The sequence below is a fragment of the Mus caroli genome, chromosome 4 (assembly GCF_900094665.2).
Source record: "Mus caroli chromosome 4, CAROLI_EIJ_v1.1, whole genome shotgun sequence".
NCBI classification, from domain to species: domain Eukaryota; kingdom Metazoa; phylum Chordata; class Mammalia; order Rodentia; family Muridae; genus Mus; species Mus caroli.
Window position 1 is genome coordinate 138,925,905 of NC_034573.1, and position 14,653 is coordinate 138,940,557.

General features: G+C 48.8%; 1 protein-coding gene across 1 annotated transcript in view; it reads right to left on the reverse strand.

The window, feature by feature from the left end:
* The window catches only part of Pex14 (peroxisomal biogenesis factor 14), a 144,433-nt gene that overhangs the window by 101,803 nt on the left and 27,977 nt on the right, over window positions 1-14,653 (reverse strand). Inside the window, exon 2 of the mRNA XM_021159786.2 lies at window positions 12,478-12,525. Within this exon, the coding sequence (XP_021015445.1) occupies window positions 12,478-12,525 (48 nt within the window). The remainder of the gene's footprint in view (window positions 1-12,477; window positions 12,526-14,653) is intronic.

The window sequence follows — 14,653 nt, forward strand, 5'->3', positions numbered from 1 at the left end:
CCTCTCGCAGAGGATCCAGGTTTAGTTCCCAGCACGTACATGGAAGCTCACAGCCATCCCTGACTCCTGCTCCAGGGGGTCTGACCTCCAAGTATCGCGGGCACACACACCTGTGGTGTACATACACACATGCAGCAAAACACTCACACACATGAAACAAATCTAAACAAATGTACATACTTTCAATCAAATAGCACTAAAGCTTGAAAGAGTGCACCATGATGTCAGCCAAAACCCCATCACCTACACATGCCACTACAGTCATCAAAGGTGAGCAGGAGGCAGGGAGGGACACAGAGAGAGAGAGAGAGAGTAGTGAAAGAGAAAATAATTCCGAGAGGAAGGAGGGGTAAAGAAAGGGCAAGACAGACGAAGAGGTGAGGGAGCTCGAGCAGACAGACACCCCTCTCGCTGGCATCTGCAGCTCGCAGCTTTCGGGGCGTTTGTGAAACGACAGTTGCAGTGAGACAAACAGAACGGGGAGTCTTCTGGCTTCCAGCCTGAGTCAACAGGGCTGTTTCTAGACAAACTGAAAGCAAGCCACTCTGTCCGCACACTCGGTCGTGCAGGACAGCTTCAGGACAGGATGTGGGAAAGGAAGAGCGAGGAGGTGGGAGCGAGCACTGGCTTTACTGGTCCCAGTGTCACTGCAAATAAATACTGTCAAGATTTAAACCATAATAATGGAAAGGCTATAAAGGTCTCGGTTATAATGCTTCCTCTGATGTTCCTGTTCATAAATGCCCTCTTTATACTGCCCACGTGGCAATGCTCCACTGAACATCAGTATATGGGCACCCCAGTGGGAACACTGCACCCTAGGTTCCCAGCAGGAAGCCAGGCAGCAACTGTGCAATACATCTTCAGCCTGTGTAAGTGAGCACACACACTCACTTAGGTCCTAAAGTGTGGACTGAGTACCACTCAAGAGCTAAGAAACACAGTACACAGCCACCCCATAGCAGGGTTAGCAAGGTGTCTCTACGCCAAATACCTGGGAAAAGCAGACGCAAATGTGTTCCATGTGGACACATATCCATGTGACATGGACTCCTTCGCTACTCGGACAACTAAAATCCTCCCCTGTACCCGGTGGCCTAATGTAAAATGCAGTCCCCTCTGCTTTGTGCTTTGTGTAGACTGCAGATCAGCAGCAATGAAAAGGAAGCTAGCCGGGTGTTCACAGAGACACCTTTACTTGGACTCAGCAGACAGAAAGGTAAAGAAAACCAAAGGTTTCAAGAAACCACTTCCCAGCTGGTATACAGCTCGGTGAGTATAGCATGCACGAGACCCTGAGTTCGCTCTCCAGATAACACAGAAGCCACAATAAAAGGCGGAAGGCTCGGTGCAGCTGAGTGGTGAAGCTTTTCTCTAGCTTGTATAAGGCCTGGGCTTTAACCCCCAGTACCTCTAAAAGAAAAAAACAACCCCACCTCTTACAAATTAAGGCTGTAAGCAAGCAGGTTGGGCATAGTGGTACATGCCTTTAATGCCAGGGACAGAGGCAGGTGGATCTCTGTGAGTTCTAGGCCAGCCTAGTCTACATAATGAGTTCCAGGGCTAGCAGGGCTAGATAGTGAGACCTTGTCTCTTACATGAATACCTCAGAGGCACTACAAGGAGATGGAAACCAAGGTGGAGACAAGAACAGATGCAGGGTAAAGTGAGGCTGAAACCTAAACCAGGAGAACCAAGAGAGGCCATCAGGGGAGCCAAAGCACAGAGCCAGGAGAGGCCTGCGGCAGTAACCCAGCCAGGTGGCCGACACAGGGTGATGGCTCGCTCACGTTTGCTAGGTGGGCAGTCAGCACCAACCACAAACCACCATCGGCTGCCTTCCCTGTTGATCTGTAATTGGTGAGCCTGCGATAGAGCCAGCAATTATCGTTAGGGCCCCTGTATTTATTTCACAGACAAAGGCAAGCAGGAGAGACCAGTTAGTAATGAGTAAGTAATGATCGAGGAACACACTGTACTTTATAGAGCTGCTTGGGCAGGAGAAGCTATTCAGAAAATAAAAAGTGAAAGACTAAAATAAGCTAGAGAAACTCAATTTTCTCCTCCCTTCCTCCCAAAGCCACACTTAGGATAAAATGAGGTTTGTGCAGGTTAATCCTTATGAGGTAAGAAAAAAATGATTAAATACATTTAAAAAAAATCAATTGTACATTAAACCAAATCCAGGAACTGTAAAAAACAAACACCGCAGGGCTTCTGCAGCCAGGATTAGCTGCAGTTTGGTCAGCAGGGGAATACCCCCGACCTGACGGAGTCCAACGAGGTAATGTGGGGGACACAGAAGAGGAACTGCCGATCTATCTGGAATTCACTGGAAATAAAGTGATTTCTAAATACTACAAAGGAAGAAGTCTCCTATAAATGAGCCTCCGAAGAGGAAGATGCAATCTTCAAAACTCTATAGGAGTAACAATACCATAATCACTTGATAAACAGAAGTTATAAGATCAATTCAGTGAGATGATTTGCCACTGTTTCTAGTGCTCCCTTCTGCTCATTAATAAAAGTCTATAACCGACATTTCTAGAGCACAACAAGTAGAGGAGAGGCTGTCGTGCCTTGGTTTGAAGGCACTGGGTGGAGACACTCAGGGGAAGCCTAAGGGGGAAGGGCACGGGCCGCCTGCCCGTCCACAGGGGTCGGGACAGAGCTCTTGGCTAACCCTAAACAACCCTCTCAAGGGCGATTTGCTTCTCTGTGTGCACTAACACCACCTGGCTCTATATTCTCCCTTTAGAGGTCTTAAGCTCTGGGCCAGGGTGGAAAGGGGCGCTCTGGTTTATTCACTTCCCAAAAAGCCCAATCTGCGCAGTAATCAGTCTGAGACCCCTAAGTGTAAACAAGGGGCAAACCCGAGGTCTTTCCCTCGGTGTGCCTCCAGCGGAAGCTTGGGAATTGGAGAGACCTCTGAAGCCTGCCAGGGTTGCGAGGGAAACAGGTAAGCCACCACTCGGCAGTGTGTTCTACCAGGGTTTGACAGGACTCACGGGGACGTTCCAAACCTCAGAGCACTGCTAGAATGGGTTATCGATGGCTAGCAGTTGGCAGCAAGAAGAGCTGACAGAGAGACTACACTCCCTTAAAGGCATCTCCATTCTCTTATCTTCAAAGCAGGTGCCGGCTGCTGCCTGTAACTGACAGGGCAGGATGAGGGGGTGCTGATGGGACGACAGATAAAGGATTTACCTGAGGGGTAGAGGAAAGGGAACCAGAGCAACCTGGAGACTGACTTTCCTTTCCTTAGGTGGCTCCTGGGGACTCCCGGAGGCCCCGCACAGCACAGCTCTAAGAGCTGGAGCCAGAGAAGCAAAGTGTTCACTCGTCCAACCTGCACTCTACCAGCAGGAGATGAAATAACAGGCAGCTGCTGCCCCCTAGAAGCTACCTGAGAGGTAGCAGCCTGCACAGACACCAGATGAAAAGATTCTATTATCTCCCTCGATCTCATAACCTGTCATTAGTGAGGAGCATGGGTGCAGACGCCTCCTCCGAGCCTGAGGAGGCGCACATCACCTGTGATAAATTAATAGGTGCCTTTTCAACAGTGAGGCTGCACACAAAAGACTGCAACCAGGGAGGATACAGTCAGGCGATGGCTCCTCAGAGCACATAAGTGCCAGGTAGCAGGCAGCCCCACCACAGCCAGCCACGGCCACAGCCTCACAGGACAGTGCCAGGGAAGGTGAGGTCAACACTTCCCCCTTGTCAGCGTCACACCCACTCAGGCTCCACAAGAAGGGTCTCACTGACTCTCAGCCCACTACAGGCTAGGGCTTCAGTCCTCTCTTTATAACACAAGAAGGGGAACCTCACAGGGTGTGAGAGTTGGACAAAAATAAACCAGCACCAAGGACACACGAGTACATAGTAGCCCTCTCGGCCCATGAGATCAGAGCTAATAATTGCTGTTAGTTAAAAAAAAAAAAATCTTTTTTTTCCAGTTAAATTGAAGAAGCATAAAAAGCAGAGCCTGCTCTGCATACATGCAGCGTGTTAGACTAACTGAAAACCTATAAATGCACAGCTACTCGCTAATCTTTTGATGTGGAGCCAAGACCTTTCCTTTGAGTATGGGCCCGCAGACTGCAGTTCCCAGACATCTTTCTCTTGAATAAACCCTACCCACAACACACCCTCCACCTTTCTAAAGCAAATCCAGAGCCTACAGACAGCACAAAGCCACTGGCTGTGTGTACCCTCTGGGTAGCTCGCTCATGTGTGTCTCATGCAGAGTCTGAGAGCGGCCTTCTCAGTTCACGATCACTACACATGGAACTTAGTTCTTGTTAGAAGATTCTTTTTACACTGATCGTCACAGAACAGATCACTCTTGCAGAATCCTCTTCCCTCATTTGCCTCACCTGTTTATATCATATTCAATGACACAGAACTGCTCAATAACAAGCACACTTGGCAGAGGGGTGGGATCTGGCCGACTGATGCACAGTGCACGTCGGGAACAATGTGGGAGCGGCTGTCCAGGCCGCCTCATGGGAATCCTGGCCAGGTGGGGACGTTCTGGAGGCCTGAAAGGCAAACTGGTCAGTTACAGCAGCAGCTCTCAACCTTCCTAACGCTGCCACTCTTAAAACTTTTTTTTTTTAAAGGTTTATTTATTTATTACATGTAAGTACACTGTAGCTGTCTTCAGACACTCCAGAAGAGGGAGTCAGATCTTGTTACGGATGGTTGTGAGCCACCATGTGGTTGCTGGGATCTGAACTCCTGACCTTCGGAAGAGCAGTCGGGTGCTCTTACCCACTGAGCCATCTCACCAGCCCCGCTGCCACTCTTTAATACAGTCTCTCATGTTGTGGTGACCCCTACCCATAAAATTATTTTCATTGCTACTTCACAACTGTAATTTTGCTACTGTTATGAAATATAATGTAGATATCTGTGCTTTCTGATGGTCTTGGGCAGCCCCTGTGAAAGGGTTGTTTGCTACTGTTATGAAATATAATGCAGATATCTGTGTTTTCTGATGGTCTTGGGCAACCCCTGTGAAAGAGTCATTTGACCCCCAACGGGGTCATGACTCATGGGTGGAGAACCACTGAGTTACAGGCTGTCAAAAAAGCTCTTGACACTTATAAAGAAAAACATGTTAAGGGATACCCTACTCTATTTCACAAGAGATCTGAAACAGCTCTCTGAAGTCCGCACAGAGCAAGTGAAAAGGCAGCATGAAAGACCTGAGTTTGAATTCCACAAGTATGCCAGCAAAGCCTAAATAAATAAATAAATAAATAAATGTAAAACAGTATTTTTTTAATGTACATGCAAAAGCCAGGCATGATGGAAACTGAGGCAAGAGGATCCCAAGTCCAAGGCCAGTTAAAGGCCAGCCTGGACTAGTGAGACCCTATCTCAAAAAAAAGAACATAAGCTGAGAAGCTAGAACAAAAGCAGACTACAGAAGAAGGGAAGCACTGCTGTGTGAATGTTCATTCCCCCTCTCCACAGCCATCTCCAGTGAAGTGTGGGAGAAAATGAAACCATTTATACACACACACACACACACACACACACACACACACGCAACTTGCAAGCTGGATTCTGTCGGCAACTAAGCTCACAGCTACCAGAAGGCTAGGAAACGAGGCCCTAAGCCAGAGATGCTCTCGGCAGGCAGGCGTGTGTCTAGCTGAGTCAGGGCTGACCTCAGGGAGCAAGAGGCCTCCTGGTGAAAGGGACATCAGCAACCTGAGCTAACCCTGAGACTGCGAGCAGGAGCTGCAGCCCCGGGGGCTTCCAGGCGGCAGTGCAAGGGTCTTCTTCACTGAGAAGAAGTGTGAACTGAGGTGAGAAGAAGGCAGTTCACCTCACACACGCTCCACTGGGGGCCATGTGTTAGCGCCTCTCTGCTCCAACTGTCAAAGGTGCCCCCAGACAGATTTACCTCAGAATCACTCAGTGTCAGCCCATCTCGAGACTGCTCGGACAAACTCGTAATGGCAGAGAGAAGATTTGTGGAGCAACAAGCATAAATCTTGGTTATAACTACAAACCATAAAAGAAAGGAGAGCTGGGAGGGAAGAGGGAAGGGCGGCAGACACGTCCTTCTCCCAAGCACCACTTTATCTTCCAGCAGCTCTGCACCACGCACCCAGGATTAACTAGGGGACATATTTTTCAAGCCCAATCAGTCTGTGCAGTTTGACAATGGGCTCAAACATTTTAAATGGAAATTACTCTGGAAATGTGGGGCACATGGCTATCCTAAGAACAGCGTGCGCAATGCTCTTCAGAGGACCATGGGGGTTCCAAGTTTGCCACAGGAACACCCACCCTGTAGGCCACAGTAAAAGATGTTTATACAGGAACAATTTTATACAGGAACAAGGGGGCCACCAGGCTTCCTTCCAAAAGAATGACACTGTGGGGACTAAAGACAGGCCTCCCTCAATCAGCCGGCTCAGAAAGAAAGGCATACAAGCACCCCAGCCTTGGCTCCTCCACCTCCAAAATAAAAACATGGTTCAGTGATCTGCAGGGCAGTGCCCTGCTTCCAGGAGGCATGGGAACACAAAGGAGAGCCACGGAAAAGCCAGGAAGCCCAAGCATAAACAAAGGTGAGTGCTGCCTCTGCTGGCGTCTAATTAGTACCCCTAAGAGTTTCCATTCAGCTAATAATTATTTGTAAAAGAATACCTCCACACTGAAAACAGCCAGCTCCCCACCTACCTGAGAGAGGAAGTAACTGAAGCCTCTCAGACTAAAATAGGAAGAGGCCGTCATTTCAAAATCAGTGAGTGGCCTGGAGATTAGAGCCACCCAGAAGTGGAATGAGGCTTTTGCCCAGTTCATCCATTTCAGTCAGCATTTAGAGCTAACAAGTTTTCCTCACAGCTCTGTCAGGAAGAGAGGGGAACTCAGACGGGCACCTTCCAAACCAGGAGCTGGTTTCTGTGAACATTTTCCTCCCTGGAGGCTTTAAACTACCCAGGGTGGGGAGTGGGAAAGGAAGAAAGCCAGCATGTCTTCCTACCCTGGCTCCAGTCGCAGGTGACAGCCTCACCATCAAGAGGCACCATGAGGCCCACTCTCAAACTCTCTACATTTGGATTTGTTCCCAAATAAAACCAGTCACCGTTCAGTCAGAAGGCTGAGGCAGAAGGGTCATGAGAACAAGGTCAGCATGGGCAGTACACTCCTGTCTCTTACAGAAATACACTAACGCATTTGTGTGCTGCCTGCCCCGTGCCATCCCTGCTCACCGTGCCATCCCTGCTCACAACATCCTGACAGAGGTCCTCAGCACGGAAATGGCACAAGTGATCAGCCGGGAACACTTAAAACTACTTTGCTGTTTTTACAATCTTCCTGGGGACTTCCTGAAATTCCCACATTTGTGATTTCATTACTCGTGTATGTAAAACACCTTCGTGAATGTATCAAAAACAAGTTTATTGAGCCAGGTGTGGTATGTAATTCTAGCACTTGGGAACTGAGGCAGGATAACTGGCATGAGTTCGAGGCCCAGCCTGGGTTACATAATGAGCTGCAGACCAGCCGAGACTACTGAGTGAAATCACCTTAATGCCTCCCATCCCCACCAGATTTTCCCACAGAATATTTTGATTTTATAATATATCTACATTTGTTATGCTATTTATTATACACATGCATGTACATACTCGAATACGTGAGGATGCACAAAGAAATGTATCAAACATGAGAGCATCATCCTTCAGAAATGTTCTAATGGGGAAAAAATGAGAATCACCCATCCACAAGGATCCTGCCAATTAGTACAGCAAGGTAGTTAGCCACAAAAACTGCAAAAGACACAACCCTGGGGAAGGCGGTCAGGAGTACACTTAGAGATTGAAGAGAAAGACAACCAGCCACAGCCATTCAGACACTCACAGAACTGGCTGGCTTCCTGGATTCACCAAGATATTAATAACCCTTTAATAACCAGCCTCTAGTTTTAAAAACAAAGAGAAGGTTCTGGAGAGAGGACCTGGTGGTTAAGAGCACTTTCTGGGGCTGGAGAGATGGCTCAGCAGTCAAGAGCGCTGACTGCTCTTCCAGAGGTCCTGAGTTCAAATCCCAGCAACCACATGGTGGCTCACAACCATCTGTAATGGAATCTGATGCCCTTTTCTGGTGTGTCTGAAGAGTACGACAGTGTACTCACATGCATAAAATAAATAAATAAATCTTAAAGGAAAAAAAAAAAAAAAAAGAACACTTTCTGTTCTTGCATAGGACCCAGAGTCAGTTCCCAGCACCCACAAGGCAGACCACAACTGTTTGTAACTCCCATTCCAGGGGGTCTAGTGCCCTCCTCTGGCTTCCTCAGGCTCCTGGCACATAGATGGTACACAATAGGATACATCCAAGGAAGGCAAAGCATCCACACCTTGAAGGACAGGGAGAAGAGCTGAGCTGACCTGTGTGGCACATGCCCAATAGGCAGAGGCAGGCAGATCTACCAGTATATATAGTGAGCTCCAGGCCAGTCTGTATATGTGTGTGTATATAGTGAGACTCTGTCTCAAACCAAACAAAACAAAGCAAGAGAAGACTCTCAGGCATCAGGGGTGTGAGCTTCCCTAAAAGGACCAAACTCAAAAAATGCTGTGGAACCCCACAGGATGACAAGACTCCGCCTTGATCTTAAGAAGCAAGAGCCAAAGGCTACAAGGAGTACTTTTATACCGAGACCACCAGCTCCACAATGGTAGGGCATCTTTTCCTGTAAGAGCTCAGTATACTGAGATGGCTTAATAGGTAAAAGTACTTGCTACCCGTTCTGACAACCCGAGTTCAATCCCCACAACCTGCATGATGAAAGAAACAAGAAAATCAATTCCCAGCCGGGCGTGGTGGCGCACACCTTTAATCCCAGCACTCGGGAGGCAGAGGCAGGCGGATTTCTGAGTTCGAGGCCAGCCTGGTCTACAAAGTGNGCAGGCGGATTTCTGAGTTCGAGGCCAGCCTGGTCTACAAAGTGAGTTCCAGGACAGCCAGGGCTACACAGAGAAACCCTGTCTTGAAAAACCAAAAAAAAAAAAAAAAAAAAGAAAATCAATTCCCCAAAATTGTCTTCTGACCTCTACACAAGTGTTGTGGCACACTAGGACCAACACACACTAAATGTTAAGAGGATGGTCAACAACTGCAATTCTATCACTTGGAGGCAGAGGCAAGAGAAGGCCAGCCTATTCTACATAGCAAGTTTCAGCCAAGTACAGTACACAGTGAGTAAAGGTTCTAATCTAGAAAAGTTGACAAGGTAGAAATCCTCTTTGGATTATTTTGGAGGAAGGAAGCAGGGAGCAAAGACTGAAAATAAAGCCAGCAGGGTGAGTAGCACACGCTTGTGATCAGCACTCAGGAGGCAGAGGCAGGAGGAGGCCTGTCCACGTAAGGACAGGCAGGCTGAGCCAGCGTCAGACACTGCATCAAAACAAGGAAGCGAATAATAAAGAAATGGGGAAAAAACGTATACCTACAACCAGAGGCAGCAAAGACAGCAGGAGACTCACCCATTAGAGAAAGAATTTGGTGTCCAAGAGCAAGAAGCTGAAATTCTAGTTGAACCAAACGCACAGGATTGCCAATGGCGTGGCTGACTACTGAGAAACAGAGACGAATGAGCAGATGTGCAAGCTGAACCTCACTTACCACTTACTTCAAATAACCAGAAACCAGGTGACCGGAAGGAGCCTCAGGTTACCTAAGCCCTGTCAGCATCCCAGCAGGACTAGACCAAGCTGTCCTGTGCGCCCATTCATTCTGATTCGCTGGACGAGCGCTCTGCCTCTGAGTGAGCGGCCCGTGCACAGACTTCCCCCCACGTATTTCTAAGGTGACCTTGAACGCACGAGCTTCAGCTTCTTTAGTGTGGGATTACAAGTGTGTGCCATGTGCCTAGCTGCCCTCATTCTTAAAAACTTTCACTGTCTCGGAAAAAACAAAAACAAAACACTGCAACGAGTTAAAAATAAACACAACTTTACTATCATGTTCTTCAAGGCCTAGCCCCAGACAGTCCAGAAACTATCCCCCACCCAAGCACCGTCCTCCTCCTCTGCATGCAGGGCCCTCTCAGACTCACAGCCAGGCAATTCTGCACCAAATTATACATAACCTCGTGGAGCTTCCTCAAATTACATACAATGTTCCCTTTTCGCTAATTGTTTCATGTATACAAACGCCTTTTCTTCCCCAAATAAAACACACGAATTACTTAAAAAAACAAGGCTTGTTTGATTCTGTAATGGTCTATTCTCTGGTGCTGGTGCTGCGGTTAAGCATCCAGGAAGCAGCCAGCACACTGGGCCTGAACAGCCTCCCTCCCTGCTGAAGGAGCAGAGCACTGAAGCTTCCAAACCACACCCCTGTGCACTGAGCTTTGGGCCTGAGCTGTGCCCACTGCCTCGCCAGCACCCTAGGATGGTCATCTAGGCAGTCGCCGGTCCACAGCTGCCAAGAGCTCTCTTGGTGCTCGACCTGTGCCCCTGGCCTGCCCCACAAGCCAGCGTTCTATGGGCTCCTTTGCCGACACCCTCCTGCCACCACTCCCGAGAGAAAGGAGTTGTTCACACAAGACCATACAACTCGGCTGGTGCCCTCATTTAATCAGGCTGCTGCAAATGGCTGGCCAAAAGCAATAAGGGCATGACTGAGAGACTGTGGGAGTTTAATATAAAAAAATTAATAAAAAAGGAGGGGGGAAGGAGAAAGGGTCTACCTTTTAATAGGGCCCTAATTACCCAACTCACAGGATCAGCCCAAATGAGATGGGAGTTTATTTCGGGTTTTTTTTTAATTATTGTTTTTTTTTATATATATATAAATTGCTGCTATGTGTTTTCTTTCCTCTGAGCAATTATGCAGTAAGTACGTAAAGAGGAGAAAAAATATTAATTAAATATAAGGTAATTGTAGAGTTGGCCTGGAGAGAATGAGTCTGAACTCTGGACGATCACAGGCTACCAGGGTTTGAAGACTGCTCAGGGGCTCCCAGAAAAGAAAGAAATAACCAGGCAGCAGGCAGCAGGCAGATGCGCGGTACAGCGGAAGGAGCCGCATTCAGAATCCTACACAGCACAGGCCTGCAGGGCTCCCCGCACCCAGGCATCAGGCAGCATCAGAGACTCCACGCTTCCACAGAGCTTTTCCAGTTGTGCCCCCAAAAGACAGCCTGGCCTCATGTTGAGGATGGAAAGCCAAATCAGGAAGTTTCAAAAGAGCCCGCAGCAGTAAAGGATAGAAACGGACTGCTGTGTTCAGTCTGGACTTCAGTGTAAGTCACAGCTTCTCTCTGAAAGGCTTGGAGGCAGGCCACAGAGCAAGCTCACAGGCCTGGAAGAACAGAGCGTCCTCTGAAGAGCCAGGCAAAACTACAGAGTGGAGAGAAGTACCGCAGACATGCTGGGATGAGCCCATCGCTGGGGACAGAAGTGACATGAATAACAGCACCACTCCCCTGGAGACGTCTGGGAGGTACTTGGGTCCTCTGGGCCCATCTGCAGCCAGATCCATCTCACCCTCTGCCTAGAAAGCCTTAGAACATGCTAGAACCTGGCCCTGTTCATCGCAGCCAAGGGCTTCACGTCACCCTCTCCAGCTCGGCCAGGGAAGAGTGAAGAAAGCAGGAGACTGCCTGGGCTGCGGAAACAAAGCCTGGGCAGATCGCCCCACGCTCACCGCTACCACCACTCCAAGTCAGGAAAGGCTTGGCAACGTTAAACCCAATGCTGGAACGCCCCTAAAACTGAGTTGGTTTGCACAGAACCGGTCTTACTACCCAGCCCACAGGATTGACATCAAGTCCTGAAATGCCAAACAATGAAAACAGGGCAGGCAGGCAGGCAGGCAGGCAGGCAGGGACTCTGGCTCAGACCACTCTGCAAAGAGAGTTACTTAGCTGAGAGCAGTGGTGTTTGTCCTCTACCTGCTGCACTAGTGAAGCTGTGCCCGGAGAACTGTTGTGAGCAGGAAGCCAGCCTAGGCCACATAGTGAGTGCAAGGACAAACTGAGCTACAGAGGGTGGCCCTCCTTGTTTAAAAAGAGAAAAGGCCTTTCAACCCTCAGTAGGTTTCTTTCCTATCAAGAATCTACAATACCATGGGTGCCACCTATCACAGACAGAACCACAGACCAAGCAACCCCAGGACCCTTCCTCTTACCTGTTCCTTAAAGGGCACCGCACCCCACCCCACCCCGGTGCTTCACTGAGAAGCAAAGACCAGCTACTTCAGGTTTCTGACAATCTGAAGCTGACAAGCAGCAACCTTGCTGTTACCTAGTCCTACCAGCAGCAGCAAACAAAGTGCCATGTGACTGTGGGTGCTCCAAGAGGTCTTGTCACTCCCTCCTGATAAGCAGAAGTCACAAGCCAGAGGTCAGGGGCAAGGGTCACCAAGTCCTGCCTCCCAGCACGCAGGCTGATGCGAGGCGCAGCCATAGGCTCCTCCAGCTTCTTTCATACTTACCAGTGGCTCTCGGGGCACCACATTTTCACTTCCTGGAGGAGAGCTTGGCTGCAAAGAAAAACAGAAACAAAAGTAAGATCACAGTGCCACCTCATGGACATCAGAAAAACAGGCAGTGCACCCAGGTCGGTTCTGTTCTCCACAGGCTCCTGCAGCAGGAGCTGCGGATCTCAGTCTGCAGACTGTTTCTGGGTTCACAATCATAGCTCCTCATGAGCAGGGCTGGTTTTTTCTCAGAAGGACCAAGGATCAGATGAAATCAGGAAGGATGTGGACCATGATAAAAAGGGCCAGAAAAAGGCCTAAGAATGGTCTACATGTTTTTCTACCACCGTCACAGATAGACTGAACTACAGAGAGAGCAAAAGTGTAGAACAAAAGGCAGCCACAGGGGGGCATCGGCAACCCACACTAAGGGGTTTTCTCTCATTGCAGCCAAGTGCCACTTTCTTTGGATTGTTTCGCTTCTGTGACAGTGTCTCCATGTAGCCCAAGCTGGCCTCCAACTTACCGTATAACTAAGAGTATCCTTAAAGCCCTGGTCCTCTTGTCCCAGCTTCCCCGGTGCTGGGACCAAAGGAAGGCGCCACACCACTACTAACTACCCCCAGGCTACTGCACTGGTTAAGCACTGCCCCTTACTAACAACCTGCTCTGGGTTAAGAAATAATCTGGTGTCAGGCTGAGAAATAAACAGACCAGCCTATGAGCAAGCAATAGCACTGTGACCTGCCGGCCAGGCTCCCATCCGTTTCCTTCTGGGCCACAGCCTTTCTCGCATACCTTCAACCCCATACTGAACTAGCTAAAATTCAGAGCAAGGATAGGGTGCTAAAGCAAGACACAAATCTCCCAAAGAATGAGACAAGGGCCGGCCTGAGTTGTGGTTAGTTTATTACTGTTACTGACATTAAAGTCAATTTTCTACAGACAACACCCGGACAAGGGCAGCTAACGTGTGCCCCAGGAGCCGGCCTCCATTCTGCCTCCCAGCTAGTTCAGGCTGTGCCAGCCTCCTATGAAGAGGGCAGAAGCTGAGAGAGGAAAGAGTCTAGAGAAGGTTTCTAAAGACCGCCTTACCGCACAGCTGCCTGCCACCACACACTTTATCCAGAGTTCTAGCCTATGAGCTCCATCACCCCAGGAGCAGAAGGCCAGGCAGCTCGAAACTACAACTGGAGGTCAGTCCTCATACTTAGTGACCTGTCTCTCCCTGTGCCACCCTCCAGGCCTCCTTCCTGCCTCCCCTTAGATTTTCAAGTCTTAGCACAGTCTGCCCTGACCGCCATGGATGCCTGCCCTCCAGTAACTGCTGGAAGGTCTTCAAGAGCTCCCTCCCTTACTCCCAAAGTACCCCTCATCTCCTCCTGCCCTTCATCTCTCCTACGTAGCCATGGAGTCAACCCTCCACCTCTCTTTATCTCTGCTGCCATCACTTTGGTACAAGCTTCCAGCATCACTTGCCTGGACCACGGCAAATGCTTTCTAATCAGCTTACCTGGACTCATGCTGGCTCTCTTCCAATTCACTTTCCACAACACAAAAACCAAATCATTTATAAAGGACAACTCGATCATCTCCCTTACTTACTCATCCACGCCTATAAGCATCATCAATAGCTCCTTACTGTTCTCATAAGACAAGAAAAAGTCCTCAGCGCGGTCTTGGAAGCCTCCCCTCTATTCTAACCACATGTCAAGACTCTATTGCCTAACTCCCAAGCTCATCCCTAACAGACACCCTGGCTTCTGCTGTCTTTGTTGAGGGACTTTGCACAAGCTGTTCCTTCCTCCTCTCCCAGACACTTCAGCATCATTCAGAGCCAGCTAAGGCATACACTCATACACAAATAAATACAAATTTTAAACTTTTTTTGTTTTTTGAGATGGGGTTTGTCTGTATAGATAGTAGCCTGGCTGTCCTGGAACTAGCTCAGTAAACCAGGCTGGCCTTGAACTCCAGATCCACCTGCCTTTGCACAATAAAAGCATGTGCTAGAACGCCTGCCTTAAACTTTTTTTTTTAAATAAAGAAGCTCAATGTGCAGTAGTTTGTAATTCCAGAACTCCGGAGGCTACAGCGGGAGCTTATGAATCATAGGCCAGCCCTACACTGCATGAGACCGTCTCAAAAAGAAAAAGAAGGGACAAGAGGAAGAAAGAAAGAAAAAAAAGAG